The following is a 24,311-nucleotide window of genomic DNA, read 5'->3' on the forward strand; positions in this document are numbered from 1 at the left end:
TGTGCTTGTGCTTGTGTTCTACGAGACATCCTAGTGCAAGGCACCTGGTGGCACACACTATCATTGATGATAGATTGTGGTTCAGAATGTTACGTTGACTCGTGACAACAGCAAGGACGATCTTCACACTTTGAGGTGCCGTACAAATGACTTCTGTGCAAGGGCGGCGCCACCGTGGGGGCAGTGGGGGCAGACTGCCCCCACTGGCAGGAGGCCGTGGGGGCAAGACTATGTTTTTGCCCCCACAAAATTTGGCTGATGTTGAAATGGGAACAGAAGACCGGTGCAACATTCATGATAGGCGGTTATAATAGTACGCCTGTTTTTGACGATCCCCGTATCAAGTGCATCAGCAGAACGTTCGTTCTCAGACCGTCTGTCGCATATCTCCTACTCCCACTCATTCTCCTACTCATTTTCATTCACCAGAAGGCTGCCATCGAGCTTGACCTCGAGGAGGTTGAGAGGCAGCTTGTCAAAATCGGCCAGAGAAGAGTTCACCCTCTTTTGGGAACCCTCAGACTGAGACTGAGCTCAGGGAGGTATGACAAAATGTGATAGGTAGGTATGTATATCTGGGTTATCTGGAAATGTATGTGGATCGCCCTAATAGAGCTTATTCTGGTATCAATCGTGTGTGAGAGAATCGCATATATTCGCACTACGGTAAAAAAGAGAACTAGGTACTGATAACTGTTTTGAGGAATACACCATTTTACATCTCAACATAACGTTTTCACAGGTTTCTGTCTCGCAATTTAGTTTTATAGTTTTATTTACTCGCGACCTTAACCTGCCCGGGCCCGGGGGTATTCCCAACCACCGCAGTCCGGGGTACCCCCATACCTGTCTAACTCCGTACTTAAATAAGGAAATAAGGCAGCTGCGGAAACAAAAATGATACCAAATGAAAGGTATCTACGATAAGATTTTATAACACCCAAAGTTTTTGACCTCAGGTCAATTTTCAAGGTCAAAAGTCAAGGTCCAAGGCAAAAACCGGCACTTTTGTAGTGGTCTCAAAGTACGTGTTCCAGAGGACGACATGGTGCATAAAACCGGCTAAAATGGATGTTAAACGAAAGAAGAGAGTCTGGGGATTCCGATGACGTGCAGTGCATAACATTCAAATTCAAGGTCACGGTCGTGATCAAAATTGACCACAAACTTTGCACTTTTTCTTATACCTTGTATACTAAATTCAGAGATGTTTTGAAATGTTTTGAAGCTTAGCGGGCCCCTATTTGTGCTTTAGCTTACGATACAAGGCTGCTACAAGGTCAAAGTCACAAGAGAGTATCCTTGCTAGAGGCTATTTCACTTATTTAAGTCAGGCATAATAATTAAGACATGTTTTGCCATCCTGAGGCTCTAAATTAATGCTTAGAGCAAAATGGATGCCAGAATCGTGATCCGCGGCTACGAAATCATCACTAACAACCTTTCATGTGTCAAAGTCAACCAGACGTCATTCGAGGTCACATGAGGTCAACATAAAACTTGACCTTTTCCAAACAATATATATGTCATTCGACGCGTCTCGACGAGACGAATGCGAAGGTACCTACCGCTGCCGTAGCTCTAGGACTATTTTTGTTGATGTTATTTGCGAATTTTATTTTTATTTTTTCTAGGTCAAATGCTACACAACGGTGCTCGTTATTTGTCTTTATCTCTAAAACTCTATTTTGGCAGCTGGTTGAAGTTCACGTCTGTGACGCCGAAGTTTGCCGTGCATGAGTCTAGAAAAAATCGGCATTGAGACGTTATCAAGAAGGCTAGGTCCAATTTGTTTTGCTTCAAAAGATTTCAAATTAATGGGGGATAAGGTACAGCAAGTTTCGTATTTCTACTCCTAAGCGTTCACGTGGTATCGCAAATATTCGCCAGGGGAGGCGAAAAACGCCCCCCCCCCCGTTCCGGACCCGGGAGGGTTAATGCTTAAGCTCAATACGTATGCATGAAACCTGAAACCATGATAATTTCTAATTGGCAACATCTAGGGGCAAGGAGCTCATGGATTTTGCAGATCGGGTTATCAGACAACAGTCGGGTCACCTAAAGCTTGCCCCCACTGGCGAAAATTCGTGGCGCCGCCACTGCTTCTGTGCAAAGGGTATCACTGTATAACCTCTTATAACTTCTGGTATTTCTGATAGCATTGCCCTAGCTTGAGTAGCTGTGTGTTTAAAGTGTCATTATGTATTTTGAAGGAAGATAAATTATGTTCTACGTACCTACCTCTCTTTTTATGACAAGGCTGAGGATGTGTTGAGAGCAGAAAACAACAATTGTCACTTGCCACTGCTGGTGTGGAGCACAGTCATGTGAGACACATGACTTACAGGCACTACAAAGCTATGCACTGCACCCAAGACACTTCTATGTGAGCACCTATGACACACAGCACATACTGGACAGCTGGGTTCAAGGTTACCACATCAGCTTACAGCTGGCTAAGGAACAGACCACTAATATCACTGACTTTTAATGGTCATGTCACCACAAGGATAATTAGTCTACATACAAAGCCTCTCCCAAGTCTGAGGCAAAAGGTGCTGAGAGGCCCCACACCATCTCAGTGTGCATCCCACAACACCTCTGAAGTCTGGTGAGGCCACCTTACATCGGTGAGATTTCGTGACCTGTCAGCGTGCCTCTTCTCTTGAGATGGTGGAGGGTCTGGTGATTTCACAGGTGAACCATCATCTCCAGAGGGGACAGGTGATTGCTGAGAGGACAGCAGAGGTCAGACAGGTGAGATCTTGTGAGGTCGCGGAATAGACCACCGTCTGCAGAGTGTCAGGACTCAGCATAATTCCCAGGCCAGGTCACGTGGGGTCACCAGACGGCCACAATCCCCAGGTGGGACAGGTGACTACTGGGAGGACAGCATGGGTGACAGGCCAGGTCACGTGGGTCTCCAGACGGGCCACCGTCACCAGAGACAACAGGTGACTACTGAGAGGTAATCAGGGGTCACAGGTCAGGTCACCAGACAGACCAGTCCCCTCTCGTGACGGTGGACGGTCTGGTGACATGACCTGTGACCCCTGCTGACACCTCAGTAGTCATACGTCCCCTCCGGTGACAGTGGTCTGTCTGGTGACCTGACCTGTGACCCCTGCTGACACCTCAGTAGTCATACGTCCCCTCCGGTGACAGTGGTCTGTCTGAGTGACCTGGCCTGTGACCCCTGCTGACACCTCAGTAGTCTCCGGTGACGGTGAATGGTCTGGTGATCTGGCCTGTGACCCCTGCTGACATCTCAGTAGTCACATGTCCCCTCCGGCGACAGTGGTCTGTCTGGTGACCTGGCCTGTGACCCCGGCTGACATCTCAGTAGTCAAACATCCCCTCCGGTGATGGTTGACGGTCTGTTGACATGACCTATGACCCCTGCTGACACCTCAGTAGTCATACGTCCCCTCCGGTGACAGTGGTCTGTCTGGTGACCTGACCTGTGACCCTGCTGACACCTCAGTAGTCATACGTCCCCTCCGGTGACAGTGGTCTGTCTGGTGACCTGACCTGTGACCCCTGCTGACACCTCAGTAGTCATACGTCCCCTCCGGTGACAGTGGTCTGTCTGGTGACCTGACCTGTGACCCCTGCTGACATCTCAGTAGTCAAACATCCCCTCCGGTGACAGTTGACGGTGTGGTGACATGACCTATGACCCCTGCTGACACCTCAGTAGTCATACGTCCCCTCCGGTGAAGGTGGTCTGTCTGGTGACCTGACCTGTGACCCTGCTGACACCTCAGTAGGTAGTCATACGTCCCCTCCGGTGACAGTGGTCTGTCTGGTGACCTGGACTGTGACCCCTGCTGACATCTCAGTAGTCAAACATCCCCTCCGGTGACAGTGGTCTGTCTGGTGACATGACCTATGACCCCTGCTGACATCTCAGTAGTCATACGTCCCCTCCGGTGACAGTGGTCTGTCTGGTGACCTGACCTGTGACCCTGCTGACACCTCAGTAGTCTCCGGTGACGGTGGACGGTCTGGCGATCTGACCTGTGACCCATGATGACCTCGCAGTAGTCACACGTCCCCTCCGGTAACAGTGGTCTGTCTGGTGACCTGACCTGTGACCCTGCTGACACCTCAGTAGTCATACGTCCCCTCCGGTGGCAGTGGTCGGTCTGGTGACCTGACCTGTGACCCCTGCTGACACCTCAGTAGTCACACGTCCCCTCCGGTGACAGTGGTCTGTCTGGTGACCTGACCTGTGACCCCTGATGACACCTCAGTAGTCATACGTCCCCTCCGGTGACAGTGGTCTGTCTGGTGACATGACCTGTGACCCATGATGACCTCGCAGTAGTCACACGTCCCCTCCGGTAACAGTGGTCTGTCTGGTAACATGACCTGTGACCCCTGCTGACATCTCAGTAGTCATACGTCCCCTCCGGTGACAGTGGTCTGTCTGGTGACCTGACCTGTGACCCTGCTGACACCTCAGTATTCATACGTCCCCTCCGGTGACAGTGGTCTGTCTGGTGACCTGGCCTGTGACCCCTGCTGACATCTCAGTAGTCATACGTCCCCTCCGGTGACAGTGGTCTGTCTGGTGACCTGACCTGTGACCCCTGCTGACATCTCAGTAGTCACACGTCCCCTCCGGTGACAGTGGTCTGTCTGGTGACCTGACCTGTGACCCCTGATGACACCTCAGTAGTCATACGTCCCCTCCGGTGATGGTGGACGGTCTGGTGACATGACCTGTGACCCCTGCTGACACCTCAGTAGTCATACGTCCCCTCCGGTTTCAGTGGTCTGTCTGGTGACCTGACCTGTGACCCCTGCTGACACCTCAGTAGTCATACGTCCTCTCCGGTGAAAGTGGTCTGTCTGGTGACCTGACCTGTGACCCCTGATGACACCTCAGTAGTTATACGTCCCCTCCGGTGATGGTGGACGGTCTGGTGACATGACCTGTGACCCCTGCTGACATCTCAGTAGTCATACGTCCCCTCCGGTGACAGTGGTCTGTCTGGTGACCCCTGCTGACATCTCAGTAGTCAAACATCCCCTCCGGTGACAGTGGTCTGTCTGGTGACATGACCTATGACCCCTGCTGACATCTCAGTAGTCATACGTCCCCTCCGGTGACAGTGGTCTGTCTGGTGACCTGACCTGTGACCCTGCTGACACCTCAGTAGTCTCCGGTGACGGTGGACGGTCTGGCGATCTGACCTGTGACCCATGATGACCTCGCAGTAGTCACACGTCCCCTCCGGTAACAGTGGTCTGTCTGGTGACCTGACCTGTGACCCTGCTGACACCTCAGTAGTCATACGTCCCCTCCGGTGACAGTGGTCGGTCTGGTGACCTGACCTGTGACCCCTGCTGACACCTCAGTAGTCATACGTCCCCTCCGGTGATGGTGGACGGTCTGGTGACATGACCTGTGACCCCTGCTGACATCTCAGTAGTCATACGTCCCCTCCGGTGACAGTGGTCTGTCTGGTGACCCCTGCTGACATCTCAGTAGTCAAACATCCCCTCCGGTGACAGTGGTCTGTCTGGTGACATGACCTATGACCCCTGCTGACATCTCAGTAGTCATACGTCCCCTCCGGTGACAGTGGTCTGTCTGGTGACCTGACCTGTGACCCTGCTGACACCTCAGTAGTCTCCGGTGACGGTGGACGGTCTGGCGATCTGACCTGTGACCCATGATGACCTCGCAGTAGTCACACGTCCCCTCCGGTAACAGTGGTCTGTCTGGTGACCTGACCTGTGACCCTGCTGACACCTCAGTAGTCATACGTCCCCTCCGGTGACAGTGGTCGGTCTGGTGACCTGACCTGTGACCCCTGCTGACACCTCAGTAGTCACACGTCCCCTCCGGTGACAGTGGTCTGTCTGGTGACCTGACCTGTGACCCCTGATGACACCTCAGTAGTCATACGTCCCCTCCGGTGATGGTGGACGGTCTGGTGACCTGACCTGTGACCCCTGCTGACACCTCAGTAGTCTCCGGTGACGGTGAACGGTCTGGTGATCTGGCCTGACTCCTGCTGACATCTCAGTAGTCACACGTCCCCTCCGGTGACAGTGGTCTGTCTGGTGACCTGACCTGTGACCCCTGATGACACATCAGTAGTCACACGTCCCCTCCGGTGACAGTGGTCTGTCTGGTGACCTGACCTGTGACCCCTGCTGACATCTCAGTAGTCATACGTCCCCTCCGGTGACAGTGGTCTGCCTGGTAACATGACCTGTGACCCCTGCTGACATCTCAGTAGTCATACGTCCCCTCCGGTGACGGTTGACGGTCTGGTGACATGACCCGTGACCCCTGATGACCTCACGCGTCTTATGACCTCACGCGACCTGGCCTGTAAGTCATCAGTCATTTGAGGTCGCCGGACTGGACACAGTCTCCAGCGAGAATATGGGCTGATAAGAGCCAAACGCAAGCGAAAGGAAAACAATATTTATTTATCATTTGCAGGGCATGCCATTAATGCTCACGACCTCCAGCGCCCGAGATCAGCTTTAACGTCAGACTTGTCCACCTCAATCCGCAAGACTGCAAGCCGCAGTAGAAACGCCACGTCCGCGACGCGACACGCCGTCTTGGCACGCGGTGCAGTCGGCACGGCCGGTACCGCGCACCAACAGAACGTGAACAGAACATAGCAGAGAACAGAACGAGTATGTTCAAGTGCATCACTTTGTCCTACTCAAGCGGACACATCAGCTACCATCGCTGCATGGTGATTGCACGCGCAACGTCTTAGAGGCGAACAGTCCTGAGAGCATGAGTATCAGCGAGCTCAGCTGGGTGCTGAGCGAGTCAGTGACGGCAGCGAGTCAGCGCATCGCTGCCGAAGGCAGCCGCGGAACGCGCTCACACACATTCATCACATAGAGTCCAGCGACCCGCGGCCTCTCTAGCAGTACAGCACGCAGGCCCGGGTCGTGCTCCACCGAACGACTCCAGGCACCCAAGCTCAGCTCACAGTGCGACATCAGTGCCACATCGGAGAGCCTGCGCCGGTCCAGCTCAGCTGAGACGAGTAGCCGAACGTTGCGAAAATGTGCGCCACCACGGCCAGGTGCGGCTTCTTGGTGAGCCGGTAGTTCGGGAGCGCCAGGGTAGACTCCCGCTCCTCCAAATTCAGGTCACCGAGCGCTCGAACAACTTGCCCACGGACACGCTGTTAAGTTTATACGCTCTAGCAGATGAGTGCCGGCGCCGGCGCTGGCGTCCAGCTCGAGTAGCACCGTCTCGTGCGTAGAAAGCAGTTCGCAGATCATCTAGCCGCGCTTGGTTATCACCAGACAGCCGCGCATCAGCATCGGCCGCAGCGTCTCCAGGCGCGGTGAGATCCACGCGCGCAAGCCGGCGGAACGCTCTCGGTGATTATAAGAGCCAACAGTCCGTCATCCCCACCACAGATCAAACTCGTACATGAGCAGTCTACAATAAGCCGACGATATTCACTTCACACTGTGAGAAGTTACTCGATATGAGAAACACGCGCCGCGTCGGCATTCGTCACGAAAATTACCGCGTTTGTGACGAACAGCCAACCGAAAGACGGCGGTACCTTGTGGACAACAGTCAGCAGTCCACCGTATGCAGCTGATAGATATAAGCTATGCAGCCGACTCGGCGGCATTCAGCGGCGCGTTCAGAGACACTGCAGCTGGCCAGCTGGTTCTCCAATAACAGCCACCACCGGCACTTGATATCAGCACATACACATACTGACCAGCTCTTCTCGCACCAACTCTAGGCGCTCAATACCGCGGCACAAGCGATATGTCCGCCCACACTCGTCATTGATCAGGTGGTCCAAAACACTATCTGCCCTGGTGACACTGAGTCAGGTCGGCGCCGCCGTGCCGCCACCAGGCCGTGACCGCCGGCTGCCGGCGGGTGAGCATCAGCAGGCACACAGTGGATCCGGCCAATGAGTCGACTTCGCAGCAGCGCGGCCGTGTCGAGCAGCAGGGCCAGCACTGCGTCGGTGCAGCTCTGGCGCGATGCCACCAGTCGGACGGCGGCGGCGACGCTCCGATCCAGCTGCCGGAACACGGAAGCGGCGTCACGAACATACAGAGAGATAGCAGTGGGTCGGCATTCCGCTAAGATCATACAAGGTAGTAGTAGATGGAAGCAGGTAGTACGGAAAGCAGGCGACAAAATGGAAATTAACTTATTACTTTTCCATGACAAGGAAGCTCTGTCTATAAGTCAAAGACAATCTTGAAACGGATCACGTCGAAAGCAACAGCTGACACCAGGTGTCTATATCGGACTGAAGGAAAACAGCTCCGGGTACCGAGTCGACGGACAGGGGGCAGAATATCAGCATCAGTGTATGTAAAACTTCGTTGTCGGTACCGTTTTAAATGTTCTCCAAGTGTTGGTATAATTGTATTACAACCAATGAAAACGTACCGTATCAGCGGAGAGCAGCCAGGTAGAGGTTGGCCGGTGTTGCCACTCTCAGTCGTCTGAGTGACTGCGGCCGCACACCGACAACCTGCGCTTCCGCACACCGACAGGCTGATGGCGCGTTGGCAAGCTTTGTCGCCTTCTGTAACAAAGAAAAACTCAGCTCAACATAGGGAAACACTTAAGATAACTAAATTGAGTCGGGAGCCCTCGAAATCTGTCTTTTGGCACCAGCCAACCTGGTTATCCCCTGGCTACTGAGAACAGAATAGATGACAGCTGTACAATGACACAAATGATACTAGGTGAAATGACGAAAACTATTAAAGGAAGTTTATGCAGTTTATATATAAACGACACTCTAAAAGGTCTCATAAAGGACATACGCTTTGAAAGTTTGCGATTAGTACACTCGCGTCTGAAATGGGACGGTCAATTTGAATTTGCACCTGTATCCGAGCGAGCACGTTTTCTTCAGCATCAGAAGAGTACGGCGTAGTGCTGCCAGTGGCCGCCGCGAGTGCCAGCCAGCAAACTCTGTAGCCGCAGCTCCACGTGTCCGTCTGCTGCGGAGTCTCGGGCACCACCAGGCGCCAGCTGGTCCACTTGAGATGGGGCTGCGTCGGCTCCATGAGGAGCTGCACTGCCTCTGTGTAGGCTCCGGATGGCCAACAGCCCATGGAGTCGAAGAACAGCACCACTTGACGGCGCCAATCCACTACGAAGAGGACCCAGTGATTGCCAATATTCAGTGGCAACAACCACGTGTTCGCTGTGGCGAACTGCCTCATCGATTCTGTGGTGCAGCGTCGACAGGGTGTCCTGAGAGCACCATACCAGTACACCGACAGTGCCAGCACCTGCGGAGATGATATGGACTCGCAGAACAGATCGATGTCCTCCGCGGTCAGCCAGGGTCTGCGCTTCGGTGGTTGTCCTGTTCGCAGCGGCCGTCCTTTGGGACGCCCTGAGGTGGCGGCTGACGGCGCCCGTCCTTTGGGACGCCCTGCGGTGGCGGCTGACGGCGCTCGTCCGCTGGCTCGCTCAGGGACCGTGGCTGACGGTCCACGCTCTGCTGCGGTGGCGGCTGACGGTGCTCGCTCAGGGACCGTGACTGACGGTCCACGCTCTGCTGCGGTGGCGGCTGACGGTGCTCGCTCAGGGACCGTGGCTGACGGTCCACGCTCTGCTGCGGTGGCGGCTGACGGTGCTCGCTCAGGGACCGTGACTGACGGTCCACGCTCTGCTGCGGTGGCGGCTGACGGTGCTCGCTCAGGGACCGATTTGGTCGCCGGGGCTGGGGCCGTCTTGGGGGCCGGTTTCGTCGCTTGGGCAGGGGCCGTCTCGGGGGCCAAGTCCAGCGGTGGCTTAGTACGAGCATACCACGTGGGCTTGTCACTCGTGCGGCGCTTGGCCCAGCATTCCTCCTGGGTTTCAGGATGAAACAGCCCTTCTGCTGCCTTCCTTTTCCGGCCCCTGAGGACAGGCCGGCTCGGGATCAAAGCCGCCTTCATGCGGGCAGCCGTGTCCTTCAGCAGGACTCGCACAAAGTCGCCTGGCTGCAGTCGAGTGCGTCCCTGCAGCATCTGTTTTTTGACGACCTTGAAGTGTGACTCGACTGCCGCGTTGGTCACCACGGCAGCCGAGATCACTTGACTCCAAAGTGGAGTGAGCGGCATGACAGCCCCCAGCAAGTACTCTACCAGGCCAGGGCAGAAGTACTTGTTGGGGACATCGCTGGCTTCCCCGTCCGTCTGCAGGCTGCACTTGACTCCGTTAGTGATGTCCTCGAAGTGACGCCCGAACGCGGTCCGCGCGCGGTAGGTCCTCCGGGCTGGCGCGTCTTCGGCTGCCTCCAGCGGCGCCTCGGTTTCTTGGCGGTCGTCTGTTCCATAGTCTACGCGCGTGACTTCCGGCAGCTCCACGGCGCACTTGCTCCTCGACAGGGCCAGGACACAGAGTCGCTTGTACGTTGTGTCTAGAGTTTGCAGCGAGGTGGCCTGCTGCATGCTGGCGAAGAGCCACATGAAGCCAGGTCTTGCCTCTGCAGCCACTCCTTTGCTCTTCAGGGTGTGCGCGAAACTGTGCAACAGGTGGGCACCGCAGAGACTTACGAGAGTCTTGGGCTGCTTCGTAGGGTCTGTGAGGCTTTGCCAGCAGGCCTCGAGGTACGCTTCGGTTGTGGTCTTGACGATCGCCTCCGACACAGCGTGTATAAGCGCCCAACTGAAGTCCGTGACCACCCTTGGAGGCGTGAGAGGGACCCTGGTCACGAGTTTGTATCCATGGGCCACCTGTGCCAGGAAATGCGCGATAGTGGGCACATTGTGGCTTTCCGCCAGCAGGTGGGCTAGCGGAAAACTCCTGTCGGTGTCAGGGCTCTCGGCGATGAGCGCGTACAAATATGGCCGTTTCTCGCCGACTTGGCGGGTGACAGAGCCCGTGGCATCGAGGTGGAGCGTCCTCGGAGCCAGATGGTATCGCCGGAAGAAGTGCTCCCTGTAGAGGTGTACCACGACCGGTGCCCTCCCGATGAGATGGATGCCACCCTTCACGACTTTACTAGTCAGATCCTCGGCTCGTGATATAGCCATCGTCGCCGCCAGGTCTTCAGTCCAGTTCGTCGAGTGGCGCTCGGCCACCCGACGCTCGTGTGCCGCTTGGCGCAGGATGTGGCGAGGTGGCGCCTCGGTGATATTTCCGTCCGCGAGCTCGCAGTCCGGTGCCTGCATCAGCATATCTTGCGACACACGGTACGCTCCGCGATCTTCCACGCGCTCAGCAGTCTCCCGTCGCCGCTCTCCGCTGAGGTACCGGTGGGCGTGCTGCAGCTGATGCGCCGTGCTCGGCGTGCCGTACGTCGTGCAGCGCACAGTCAGCGGTTCCCCTACCGACGGCGTATGTTGAATTGAGAAAGAGTACGACCTGCACGAGGGGAAGCGACATGTGGCGAAGCAGGTGAAAAACGCAGCACCCCTCTTACGCGACCACAGCTTCTTGATTCGCCGTCGACGGACGGCCAGTACGCATTTCGGCCCGGGAGTGCTTCGGCAGAACGCCGTCGCCAGCGTTGAGGGCCAATCTTTCTTCAGATTACGTCCGACAAATACCTGTTTGACCTCCTTTTCATCGAGCTGAAACGTGAAAGTCGACGGCCCCGCCTCTCGCTGGTCCGGCACTGCCGTCGCAGGACACCCGGGGTCCGCCTCTCGCTGGTCCGGCACTGCCGTCGCAGGACACCCGGGGTCCGCCTCTCGCTGGTCCGGCACTGGCGTCGCAGGACACCCGGGGTCCGCCTCTCGCTGGTCTGGCACTGCCGTCGCAGGACACCCGGGGTCCGCCTCTCGCTGGTCTGGCACTGCCGTCGCAGGACACCCGGGGTCCGCCTCTCGCTGGTTCGGCACTGGCGTCGCAGGACACCCGGGGTCCGCCTCTCGCTGGTCCGGCACTGGCGTCGCGGGACACCCGGGGTCCGCCTCTGTCGTCGCCTGATGGTGACATGTCGTATCGGTATGGGGCCGAGGTCCGGTAGGAACAGGATGCGGAAGTGCACTGATGAGCTCCAGCACATGCCTAGGAGAAGGAAAATGATTCGGTTTTAGGCCATGGTCAAAGGAGAGCAACAGAGGTCGGACAACATCTCCACCCTTTCAAACCACGTCACGTTTTCTGACGATTAAACGGCGGACATATATGGGGGTTCTGGCTCTAGAAGTGGTTTGTGGCGCGCCAGCCTATAATGTCCCACCGACTGTTTACTATGCAAAACTGTGGGTATTCTATCTCTACCGCATTTTTTCCGATAAAAAGCAAAAAAAAAAAACAAACAAAAACAGTTCATGGTCGGCGGCCCGCGAGGCTCGGCGTGGCTCGCCAGCCTCGCTTCCAACTTGTCCGGTTTATAGAACCGGGATGGGGTTAAAATGCGTCGATATCTTCATAATTGTATTCTTATTTTTTGCAATAGGTGAGCACCAGGAGTTAGGACACTGATTACTTTCGCATTACTGATGGTTGTGGACTTCGTGTGTGTTTTATGCTCTTGTGTCAACATCATCAAAGCTTGTTCTGACCTTTGCCAGTGTTTATCATATCTTAATTCATTAGAAGTTAAACATATCGCATTATAATCGAGAACAACAAGCCATATAATCAGAATGAAGATGGAGAAACCATACAATATAGAACAATGTTGCAACAAAATTAGCACAAGGAGCCAAGGACATATTTAAAGCTTTGCATGATGGCATAGGGTACATGGCCACTTGGTAACATGTGCCATTTCTTATTTGTGCCAGTCAGTTGTGGGGAACGAAAGCGCAAAAAATCCAATACTAATATTCGCCAAGTACATGCGCGGACCTGGTCGGTACTGCAGCTGATTAATGGCGGCGGGAGACGCACTGTCGCTGCTGCTTGGGCCTGCGGATGGCCAAGAGTAGGCATTTCCCGCCCTTGTGGAGGCGTTCCCCTGTACGCGTACCTGCGGCTCGGGAGCCGGTCTGCTTTTGGAGCACCCCTGGTCTGGTAGCGCTGTTCAGGTCGCTAGCCTAATACTGAAACACTAGCATTCTCTCCTCTAACAACATTAACACCTCTTACTCTTTTCCTTGCGCTAGCCTACAAGGCAGCGTCATCTGCCCTCAGTGTGTCCCCCGACAGTCATAATCCGTGTTGTCATTCTGATGTTTTTCTTCTTCTCCCTTTTACTTGCACGTGTTTTTAAATAAACGTCATGACCTGGGTTTATACATTGCATATTATCGGTGCTTTACCCACGGTATGTGCAATCGAGTCAGAATACACACCTTCCTAAATGTCCTCTGGCAAAATCTCGGCGCAGTGCGTCGGCTTTCCGGGACAAAGCCGCTCGCTGTTTGGCGTTCTTCGGCTTCCCATCGCGTCTCTCCAGGACACGCACCCAGAACGACTTCAGCCTTGGTGACAGTCCTTGTCTTGTTGCCTCCCAAATGCCCTGGGAAAAGATTGTGTTTCATTCATTTACAAAGTGAATTATATAATTACACAGGGATCGAGAGAGAGAGAGAGAGAGAGAGAGAGAGAGAGAGAGAGAGAGAGAGAGAGAGAGAGAGAGAGAGAGAGAGAGAGAGAGAGAGAGAGAGAGAGAGAGAGAGAGAGAGAGAGAGAGAGAGAGAGAGAGAGAGAGAGAGAGAGAGAGAGAGAGAGAGAGAGAGAGAGAGAGAGAGAGAGAGAGAGAGAGAGAGAGAGAGAGAGAGAGAGAGAGAGAGAGAGAGAGAGAGAGAGAGAGAGAGAGAGAGAGAGAGAGAGAGAGAGAGAGAGAGAGAGAGAGAGAGAGAGAGAGAGAGAGAGAGAGAGAGAGAGAGAGAGAGAGAGAGAGAGAGAGAGAGAGAGAGAGAGAGAGAGAGAGAGAGAGAGAGAGAGAGAGAGAGAGAGAGAGAGAGAGAGAGAGAGAGAGAGAGAGAGAGAGAGAGAGAGAGAGAGAGAGAGAGAGAGAGAGGAGAGAGAGAGAGAGAGAGAGAGAGAGAGAGAGAGAGAGAGAGAGAGAGAGAGAGAGAGAGAGAGAGAGAGAGAGAGAGAGAGAGAGAGAGAGAGAGAGAGAGAGAGAGAGAGAGAGAGAGAGAGAGAGAGAGAGAGAGAGAGAGAGAGAGAGAGAGAGAGAGAGAGAGAGAGAGAGAGAGAGAGAGAGAGAGAGAGAGAGAGAGAGAGAGAGAGGCAGTGGACAGGGAGAAGAGACAGGGAGAAGAAATGAAGGACAGACGGACATGATCTGTTGCTTTATCAATCACACAAGTATATGCAAAATGGGTGGCTTAACTTTGACAGCTTGAGCACTTTTGTGTTTCTGTTTGTTTGGCACTTATGACCATGTTATGACGACATACAGCATTGTAAGGTGAGGTTATAATGAGGGCGGCGGCAACGGCCGGAAAACAGTTTATTCATTCCTTTAGGCCCGAGAGCTTTGTGTAAAAACATCATGTTTAACACAATTAGCTGTTCCTTGCAAACATTGTTTTACGATAGGCTGCAGGGTTTACAGGTCCGTTTACGAAGCAGTAATGCAAATTCACCAATATAAATAAATACAGAAGACACCATAACAACGTAAGACAGTCGGTACATACCTGGTAGCTTATGCGGCGCCGCTGTTCCGGCGTCAGCGCTGGAAGGCCCGTCCGGTCAGTCGGCACACGCAGCTCGGTCTCCGAACCGTCCCCGCCGGCTGACACACCGCACACCCGTCCCGACACCGTGCCAGTGCCGTCAGCGCAAGGCGGCGGCTCGACAGTCGCGGTAGCTCCGGCGCAGGCCTGCACCGGAGCTACCACGTCAGCGTTCACTGATCGCGGCACAGACTTGCGGTCACAGGCTGATTCGACGTCCGGGGTGCGTCTCTTCGGCGTCACCGGCGATCTCGGAGGGCCAGATATCTCCTTCGCGCGGCCTCGCTGGCTGACGAGATTGCTCGGCGCTGCGGCAGACCGGGTGCAATTCACTTCCGCAGCCCGTTGTGGCGGTGATGAGCGGCTCGTCTTCAACTCACCAGCCTTCGTCACGTCATTCTCCACAACCCAGATGAGTCTGCCGGTCCCGGAGACGGCGCCGCAGTCACCATCCTCAATCACCTCGATTAGCTCCGTGAAGGCGACGCCGCCGCCTGCAGACGCCTCCTCATCAGACACCTGGGACGAGCAGTCCGTCTCCGTGTAGATGTCGATCAGCGGCGAGCCGACGCCGTCCGAGTGTGCCGCCCACAGCTCAGACAGCACGCAGTCGGGGATGTCCGCCGGTACGGCGGTGCCGCCGTTTGAGGACGAGGACGCCACGGCCAGCGGCGGCGGCGGCGGCGGCGGCGCCTCTTCACCGGCAGACCACGACATCGCCCCGACAATGTGTAATTCCCGACAGGAGGTGCATCGGTGGCCAACGAGGTAGGTCGACTAAGTACGACCACGCAGCCGGACTCCGGAGAGGCGCCCGATCACCCGGGAAGCAGCATGCCGTCTATCAGCCGCACCTGAGAAAGAGAAAGCCGTCAGTTTTCAGAGCTACACATATCGGGATACTCCAAGCTACTCGTATATGTCACCAGACAGTCCACTGTCACCGGAGGGGACGTATGACTACTGAGGTGTCAGCAGGGGTCACATCACAGGTCATGTCACCAGACCGTCCACCATCACCGGAGGGGACGTATGACTACTGAGGTGTCATCAGGGGTCACAGGTCAGGTCACCAGACAGACCACTGTCACCGGAGGGGACGTGTGACTACTGAGATGTCAGCAGGGGTCACAGGCCAGATCACCAGACCGTCCACCGTCACCGGAGACTACTGAGGTGTCAGCAGGGTCACAGGTCAGGTCACCAGAAAGACCACTGTCACCGGAGGGGACGTATGACTACTGAGATGTCAGCAGGGGTCACAGGTCAGGTCACCAGACAGACCACTGTCACCGGAGGGGACGTATGACTACTGAGGTGTCAGCAGGGGTCACAGGTCAGATCACCAGACCGTTCACCGTCACCGGAGACTACTGAGGTGTCAGCAGGGTCACAGGTCAGGTCACCAGACAGTCCACTGTCACCGGAGGGGACGTATGACTACTGAGGTGTCAGCAGGGGTCACAGGTCAGGTCACCAGACAGACCACTGTCACCGGAGGGGACGTATGACTACTGAGGTGTCAGCAGGGGTCACAGGTCAGGTCACCAGACCGTCCACCGTCACCGGAGACTACTGAGGTGTCAGCAGGGGTCACAGGTCAGGTCACCAGACCGTTCACCGTCACCGGAGACTACTGAGGTGTCAGCAGGGTCACAGGTCAGGTCACCAGACAGTCCACTGTCACCGGAGGGGACGTATGACTACTGAGGTGTCAGCAGGGGTCACAGGTCAGGTCACCAGACAGACCACTGTCACCGGAGGGGACGTATGACTACTGAGGTGTCAGCAGGGGTCACAGGTCAGGTCACCAGACCGTCCACCGTCACCGGAGACTACTGAGGTGTCAGCAGGGGTCACAGGTCAGGTCACCAGACCGTTCACCGTCACCGGAGACTACTGAGGTGTCAGCAGGGGTCACAGGTCAGGTCACCAGACCGTCCACCGTCACCGGAGACTACTGAGGTGTCAGCAGGGGTCACAGGTCAGGTCACCAGACCGTTCACCGTCACCGGAGACTACTGAGGTGTCAGCAGGGGTCACAGGTCAGGTCACCAGACAGACCACTGTCACCGGAGGGGACGTATGACTACTGAGGTGTCAGCAGGGTCACAGGTCAGGTCACCAGACAGTCCACTGTCACCGGAGGGGACGTATGACTACTGAGGTGTCAGCAGGGTCACAGGTCAGGTCACCAGACAGACCACTGTCACCGGAGGGGACGTATGACTACTGAGGTGTCAGCAGGGTCACAGGTCAGGTCACCAGACAGACCACTGTTACCGGAGGGGACGTATGACTACTGAGGTGTCAGCAGGGGTCACAGGTCAGGTCACCAGACCGTCAACCGCCACCGGAGGGGACGTATGACCACTGAGATGTCATCAGGGGTCACAGGTCAGGTCACCAGACAGACCACTGTCACTGGAGGGGACATGTGACTACTGAGATGTCAGCAGGGGTCACAGGTCAGGTCACCAGACAGACCACCGTCACCGGAGGGGACGTGTGACTACTGCGAGGTCATCATGGGTCACAGGTCAGATTACCATACCGTCCACCGTCACCGGAGACTACTGAGGTGTCAGCAGGGTCACAGGTCAGGTCACCAGACAGACCACTGTCACCAGAGGGGACGTATGACTACTGAGGTGTCAGCAGGGGTCACAGGTCAGGTCACCAGACAGACCACTGTCACCGGAGGGGACGTATGACTACTGAGGTGTCAGGAGGGGTCACAGGTCAGGTCACCAAACAGACCACTGTCACCGGAGGGGACGTATGACTACTGAGGTGTCAGCAGGGTCACAGGTCAGGTCACCAGACAGTCCACTGTCACCGGAGGGGACGTATGACTACTGAGGTGTCAGCAGGGTCACAGGTCAGGTCACCAGACAGACCACTGTCACCGGAGGGGACGTATGACTACTGAGGTGTCAGCAGGGGTCACAGGTCAGGTCACCAGACCGTCCACCGTCACCGGAGACTACTGAGGTGTCAGCAGGGGTCACAGGTCAGGTCACCAGACCGTTCACCGTCACCGGAGACTACTGAGGTGTCAGCAGGGTCACAGGTCAGGTCACCAGACAGTCCACTGTCACCGGAGGGGACGTATGACTACTGAGGTGTCAGCAGGGGTCACAGGTCAGGTCACCAGACAGACCACTGTCACCGGAGGGGACGTATGACTACTGAGGTGTCAGCAGGGGTCACAGGTCAGGTCACCAGACCGTCCACCGTCACCGGAGACTACTGAGGTGTCAGCAGGGGTCACAGGTCAGGTCACCAGACCGTTCACCGTCACCGGAGACTACTGAGGTGTCAGCAGGGGTCACAGGTCAGGTCACCAGACCGTCCACCGTCACCGGAGACTACTGAGGTGTCAGCAGGGGTCACAGGTCAGGTCACCAGACCGTTCACCGTCACCGGAGACTACTGAGGTGTCAGCAGGGGTCACAGGTCAGGTCACCAGACAGACCACTGTCACCGGAGGGGACGTATGACTACTGAGGTGTCAGCAGGGTCACAGGTCAGGTCACCAGACAGTCCACTGTCACCGGAGGGGACGTATGACTACTGAGGTGTCAGCAGGGTCACAGGTCAGGTCACCAGACAGACCACTGTCACCGGAGGGGACGTATGACTACTGAGGTGTCAGCAGGGTCACAGGTCAGGTCACCAGACAGACCACTGTTACCGGAGGGGACGTATGACTACTGAGGTGTCAGCAGGGGTCACAGGTCAGGTCACCAGACCGTCAACCGTCACCGGAGGGGACGTATGACCACTGAGATGTCATCAGGGGTCACAGGTCAGGTCACCAGACAGACCACTGTCACCGGAGGGGACATGTGACTACTGAGATGTCAGCAGGGGTCACAGGTCAGGTCACCAGACAGACCACCGTCACCGGAGGGGACGTGTGACTACTGCGAGGTCATCATGGGTCACAGGTCAGATTACCATACCGTCCACCGTCACCGGAGACTACTGAGGTGTCAGCAGGGTCACAGGTCAGGTCACCAGACAGACCACTGTCACCAGAGGGGACGTATGACTACTGAGGTGTCAGCAGGGGTCACAGGTCAGGTCACCAGACAGACCACTGTCACCGGAGGGGACGTATGACTACTGAGGTGTCAGGAGGGGTCACAGGTCAGGTCACCAAACAGACCACTGTCACCGGAGGGGACGTATGACTACTGAGGTGTCAGCAGGGTCACAGGTCAGGTCACCAGACAGTCCACTGTCACCGGAGGGGACGTATGACTACTGAGGTGTCAGCAGGGTCACAGGTCAGGTCACCAGACAGACCACTGTCACCGGAGGGGACGTATGACTACTGAGGTGTCAGCAGGGTCACAGGTCAGGTCACCAGACAGACCACTGTTACCGGAGGGGACGTATGACTACTGAGGTGTCAGCAGGGGTCACAGGTCAGGTCACCAGACCGTCAACCGTCACCGGAGGGGACGTATGACCACTGAGATGTCATCAGGGGTCACAGGTCAGGTCACCAGACAGACCACTGTCACCGGAGGGGACATGTGACTACTGAGATGTCAGCAGGGGTCACAGGTCAGGTCACCAGACAGACCACCGTCACCGGAGGGGACGTGTGACTACTGCGAGGTCATCATGGGTCACAGGTCAGATTACCATACCGTCCACCGTCACCGGAGACTACTGAGGTGTCAGCAGGGTCACAGGTCAGGTCACCAGACAGACCACTGTCACCAGAGGGGACGTATGACTACTGAGGTGTCAGCAGGGGTCACAGGTCAGGTCACCAGACAGACCACTGTCACCGGAGGGGACGTATGACTACTGAGGTGTCAGGAGGGGTCACAGGTCAGGTCACCAAACAGACCACTGTCACCGGAGGGGACGTATGACTACTGAGGTGTCAGCAGGGGTCACAGGTCATGTCACCAGACCGTCCACCATCACCGGAGGGGGCGTATGACTACTGAGGTGTCATCAGGGGTCACAGGTCAGGTCACCAGACAGACCACTGTCACCGGAGGGGACGTGTGACTACTGAAATGTCAGCAGGGGTCACAGGTCAGGTCACCAGACAGACCACTGTTACCGGAGGGGACGTATGACTACTGAGGTGTCAGCAGGGCTCACAGGTCAGGTCACCAGACAGTCCACCGTCATGAGAGGGGACGTCTGACCTCTGCTGTCCTCTCAGCAATCACCTGTCCCCTCTGGAGATGATGGTTCACCTGTCTGGTGAAATCACCAGACCCTCCACCATCTCGAGAAGAGGCACGCTGACAGGTCACGAAATCTCACCGATGTAAGGTGGCCTCACTAGACTTCAGAGGTGTTGTGGGATGCACACTGAGATGGTGTGGGGCCTCTCAGCACCTTTTGTTTCAGACTTGGGAGAGGCTTTGTATGTAGACTAATTATCCTTGTGGTGACATGACCATTAAAAGTCAGTGACATTAGTGGTCTGTTCCTTAGCCAGCTGTAAGCTGATGTGGTAACCTTGAACCCAGCTGTCCAGTATGTGCTGTGTGTCATAGGTGCTCACATAGAAGTGTCTGGGGTGCAGTGCATAGCTTTGTAGTGCCTGTAAGTCCTGTGTCTCACATGGCTGTGCTCCACACTAGCATTGGCAAGTGGCAATTGTTGTTTTCTGCTCTCAACACATCCTCAGCCTTGTCATAAAAAGAGAGGTAGGTACCTAGAACATAATTTATCTTCCTTCAAAATACATAATGACATTTTAAACACACAGATACTCAAGCTAGGGCAATGCTATCAGAAATACCAGAAGTTATAAGAGGTTATACAGTGATACCCTTTGCACAGAAGTCATTTGTACGGCACCGCAAAGTGTGTAGATCGTCCTTGCTGTTGTCACGAGTCAACGTAACATTCTGAACCACAATCTATTATCTGTCGGAGAGGCCAACGTCACCTAACGTTTTCATTGTACCGTAAAATGGGGTGTTAAGGGACAGTGGGGTGTTAAGGGACAGTTGCATGGGAAAAACTTTGAGTCATATTAACTTCCTAATTTGAGAAGGTTCAATAAAAACTTCAGTGTGGTAGTTGACACTGTTTTGCTCTTGACCATAGGACAAAATGGTATGGTTTTTCATGCAAGTGATTTGGTTCAAAAATGGATTTGAAAATCATGCTACATTTTCACAAAATTGAAACATCTCCAAAACTCTGTGTGTACCACATAAACTGGTGGGTGTACAGGGAAAATGAATGCATAGGTGTATTGTCACATGTATTGCACATGTTTCCTGAAAAGCTTGTGCAAATCCACCCATTTATTCATCATGCTCTTCCTCTTTTCCGGATACATGCATATTTTGAGGTGGATGTGGGGTGCTAAGGGACAGGGAAGAAAAAATAGAAAATAATATCTAAATATAATTTCATTAAGTTTTCTTTCAGTAGGCATGGAAAACACCAAATTCCACATAAAATGCTGGCAAGTTCATGCTTTTATCTCTAACACATCTTAAGTTATGTAACAAAACATCTCAACACTCTCTTTTACAATGATGGGTCAATGGAGACTGATGTAGGTAAATGTGATGTCATCATAAAAAGGCTAAAACAAAGAGGGCAACATAATGACAAGTGACTAGCTTCAACATGGGTTTTAATTGATGACAGAAGATTACTTTTTGGTTCTGTTTACTGTATACTTAGCACATTTTCCACAAACGTAAACTGCATTACACGTAATTGGCTAAAAAGGTCATTAGTGGTGAATGAACCTGACTTGTTTTGTGACAGAATATGCAAAACATTTCAATAAATAAATTGTGTGCCCTTCCACACCCCAATTGTGGGCATTTGATGACCATTTCTTGGAATAATATAGGTGTCCCTTAACACCCCACATTGGGGTGCTAAGGGACAGTGATGAAAAATAATAAAAAATAATATGCAGGTATAAATCTTAAAAACTTTAATGTGGCAGGCATGTAAAGCACCAAATTCCACATAAAACGCTGACAATTTGATGCTTCTATCTCCAACCCTTCTTGAGTTATATAACAAAACACCTCGAAACTGTCCCTTAACACCCCGTTTTACGGTAGTTAATTCAATCTGATTAGTGTCACGCCATCTCATAAAACACTTACTCTTCACATTTGGTTGGGTTAGGTTAGGTTTTTTAGGTTATTTCCGCCACATGTGAGTATCATTTTTGGATTCCGGATGTCAAATAATGTAAGGAAGTGCAAATTTTATCTTCGAACAGCAGACCGTACTAATTCTCCACATTTACCGACTTGTTAACCTCTGGAAGTCTTCCTGCTGATGTTGTCACTGCTCCAGATCTGCAGTCTTTCAAACGAGGCCTAACAGATGCCATTCCGGACAAACTTGTTGAATATGTTTAGATGTACCTAAGTAAATTGTTATATTGTTGTGATAATCTCCTGTGAAAAAATGATGTTTCAAACCATGTAGGGGAGAGTGGGGCAAAGCGGCCACCCTAACGTTTCTAACGATGCCGACGCTTGATTTTTAAACTTGGAAAGATTCTTTCTATACCAATGTGATCCCTATTAAATTGTCTTTTATTCCAACTGCGTTTCATTTCCAAAGGCGTTCACATATGGGAGATATTGACAAAACTTTAAACCTATAGCATATTGGCCACTTTGCCCCATCCCTGAGGCAAAGCGGCCACTGGCGACTTCTCAAGTCCCGATATGAGAAACAGAATAGTTGCCTCATGCACGACTAGGGTATTTGATGGTGACAAGGTTTAAGGGAAGATGGATGTTTACTTTGTTATCTTCCCACCTATTGCTAAACAAAGAAAGAATTTTCTTGGAAAAACATTTAATTGCATAATTTGGTAACTCATGTAACCGAAAAGTGGCCAAGATGAATGCATGACGACACATTTGAATATAAATAATGTTTTTATCCAGATGGAAACAACTTATGGCCAATTGGGGGCTGGCCACTTTGCCCCGGCCGCTTTGCCCCGCGCATACCGTCCGAGACAAAAATATTCCAGCTCAGCTATTAGTGGGGTAAAAAGCATTACAATTGGTAGAAGGCATGTACGATAACCACGCAATGCATGTACAAACACGCTTATAAAAATTCCAAACGGTTATGGAATAAAATAACATTTAAAAATTGTAAACATAATTGGTAACCTGGCAAGAAATGCTTTTCCGTGTTTCACAGAACAATGGCGATGGGCCTGAAACCCCGGTCTGGCTCATTCGAACGACCGCAAAGAGAAGTATAATTGGAAATCATAAATTGAAACTGACGCCAGCTGTGGAGGGCTAAAACGATGGATGGCCGCTTTGCCCCGGGTGGCCGCTTTGCCCCACTCTCCCCTACTCCTCAATGGTGGCACAACATTCCAGTTCAATGTATGGCAAGACTGCAATGGTGTACTGTACAGCATATGCATAACTGGCGCGCCTTGTGATGCAGGGTACCTCCCATCCTCAACCATCCTGTGAGCCAATTTGAATTCTGTACTGACTGTTGTAGTGGATGGAACCCGACAAGGTGAGTTGACAAGGTGAGACAGACTATGAGCAGTGTCTCAAGTAAATACTTGCCATTTCTACCGACTACCTTATAGCAGACTCACTATTGCAACTCTGCCATGCGAATCCAACTTGCATCTAGCTGTGGAATACTTGGCGCAACTCTCTGTCATTCACCGTTTCCTTACTTCTCGATCTGATGGAAGGAGGATATGAAACAGGAGAGTCTAACAGGTGAGCATCAGCACATCATCAGACATGTGCTTACCAGATTATTTGAGCAAATAGACCTTCGATTATTCGATTAAAACCAGCACAATATCACCACACCACGATTTTCACACAGAAATATTGTTTGCGCCAATTTGGTCTGCCATGCGTCATAAAGCCAATCATTTGATTCTTATTTTTGATCTTTGATTTCTCAGTTTTTTAGGCTTGCCGCGCTTAGATTTTATCACCATCGTGATCAGGAGATTTTAATCTATCGCTGGGATAAATTTCAATAGATTCCTAGGGGTCCGCACATAAATTTTATTTTGTAAAAGGCAACCACGCATAATTTGGTAATGTCATATCTCAGCTCGTAGGGCGTGCCGCGCCTAGATATTAACACCATTGTGATCAGAAGATGAAAATATATAGTAGAAATGAGTTTCAAAAAATTCCTAGGGGTCCGCATACAATGTATTTTTGATAATGGGCAACGGTGCGTGACCTTTGACCTCTTATGACTCCGTTCGTAGGTCGTGCCGCGCTTATTTATAATCAACATCGTAATCAGAAGATTTTATTGTATCAGTGGACCAATTTGCAAGAGATTCCTAGGGGTCCGCTGATAGTTTTTATCATTTTTTTCCACGCGAATACGAATTTGACGCCAAATATACGCACATCCCCATCGCAGCATTCCTACACACGAACGGCCACAACTCCGTATACGAAAATTATCCAGAATTGGAGGATCAAAAGCATGCGATAGCATGCTTTTGCATCCGGAAATTCCCATTGGTGGGTCGCTGAAGAAAAGTTCGGCCAAGCCTGTTTGTCAGTATGTGAGTGAGTATGTGAGTGAGTATGTGAGTGAGTTTGTCCAAGCTTTTTTGGACCTGGAGTCAAAATGGGTGGACCGATCGGGACGAAAGTGGGACCGTTCGACTCGTCTCCGGCGAGGTAAACTTTTGGTACTGGCCTCGGTTCGCTCAGTGCTTCGTGGCACATGCTATTCCGCTT

The 24,311-nt window shown here is 53.2% G+C and overlaps 1 protein-coding gene across 10 annotated transcripts; it reads right to left on the minus strand.

The window, feature by feature from the left end:
• Nucleotides 1-6,433: 6,433 nt before the first annotated feature.
• On the minus strand, nucleotides 6,434-23,933 carry LOC122378055. Of its 10 annotated transcripts, none has more exons than XM_043358763.1 (5): nucleotides 23,267-23,933; nucleotides 14,530-15,422; nucleotides 13,231-13,397; nucleotides 8,426-8,564; nucleotides 6,434-8,047 (listed from the first exon to the last, which is right to left on the minus strand). In XM_043358763.1, the coding sequence occupies exons 2-4, from the start codon at nucleotides 15,283-15,285 to the stop codon at nucleotides 8,474-8,476; spliced, it is 1,014 nt and encodes a 337-aa protein (XP_043214698.1). In that variant the 5' UTR covers nucleotides 15,286-15,422; nucleotides 23,267-23,933; the 3' UTR covers nucleotides 6,434-8,047; nucleotides 8,426-8,473. The 10 variants fall into 10 exon arrangements, with proteins under 10 accessions (XP_043214698.1, XP_043214696.1, XP_043214697.1 ...); XM_043358761.1 differs by having other exon boundaries at nucleotides 23,183-23,933; XM_043358762.1 differs by having other exon boundaries at nucleotides 23,347-23,932.
• Between the last annotated feature and the right edge of the window lie 378 nt (nucleotides 23,934-24,311).

The sequence above is a fragment of the Amphibalanus amphitrite genome, unplaced genomic scaffold (assembly GCF_019059575.1).
Source record: "Amphibalanus amphitrite isolate SeventyFive unplaced genomic scaffold, NRLGWU_Aamphi_draft 000054F_arrow, whole genome shotgun sequence".
In the NCBI taxonomy this organism is placed as follows: Eukaryota; Metazoa; Arthropoda; class Thecostraca; order Balanomorpha; family Balanidae; genus Amphibalanus; species Amphibalanus amphitrite.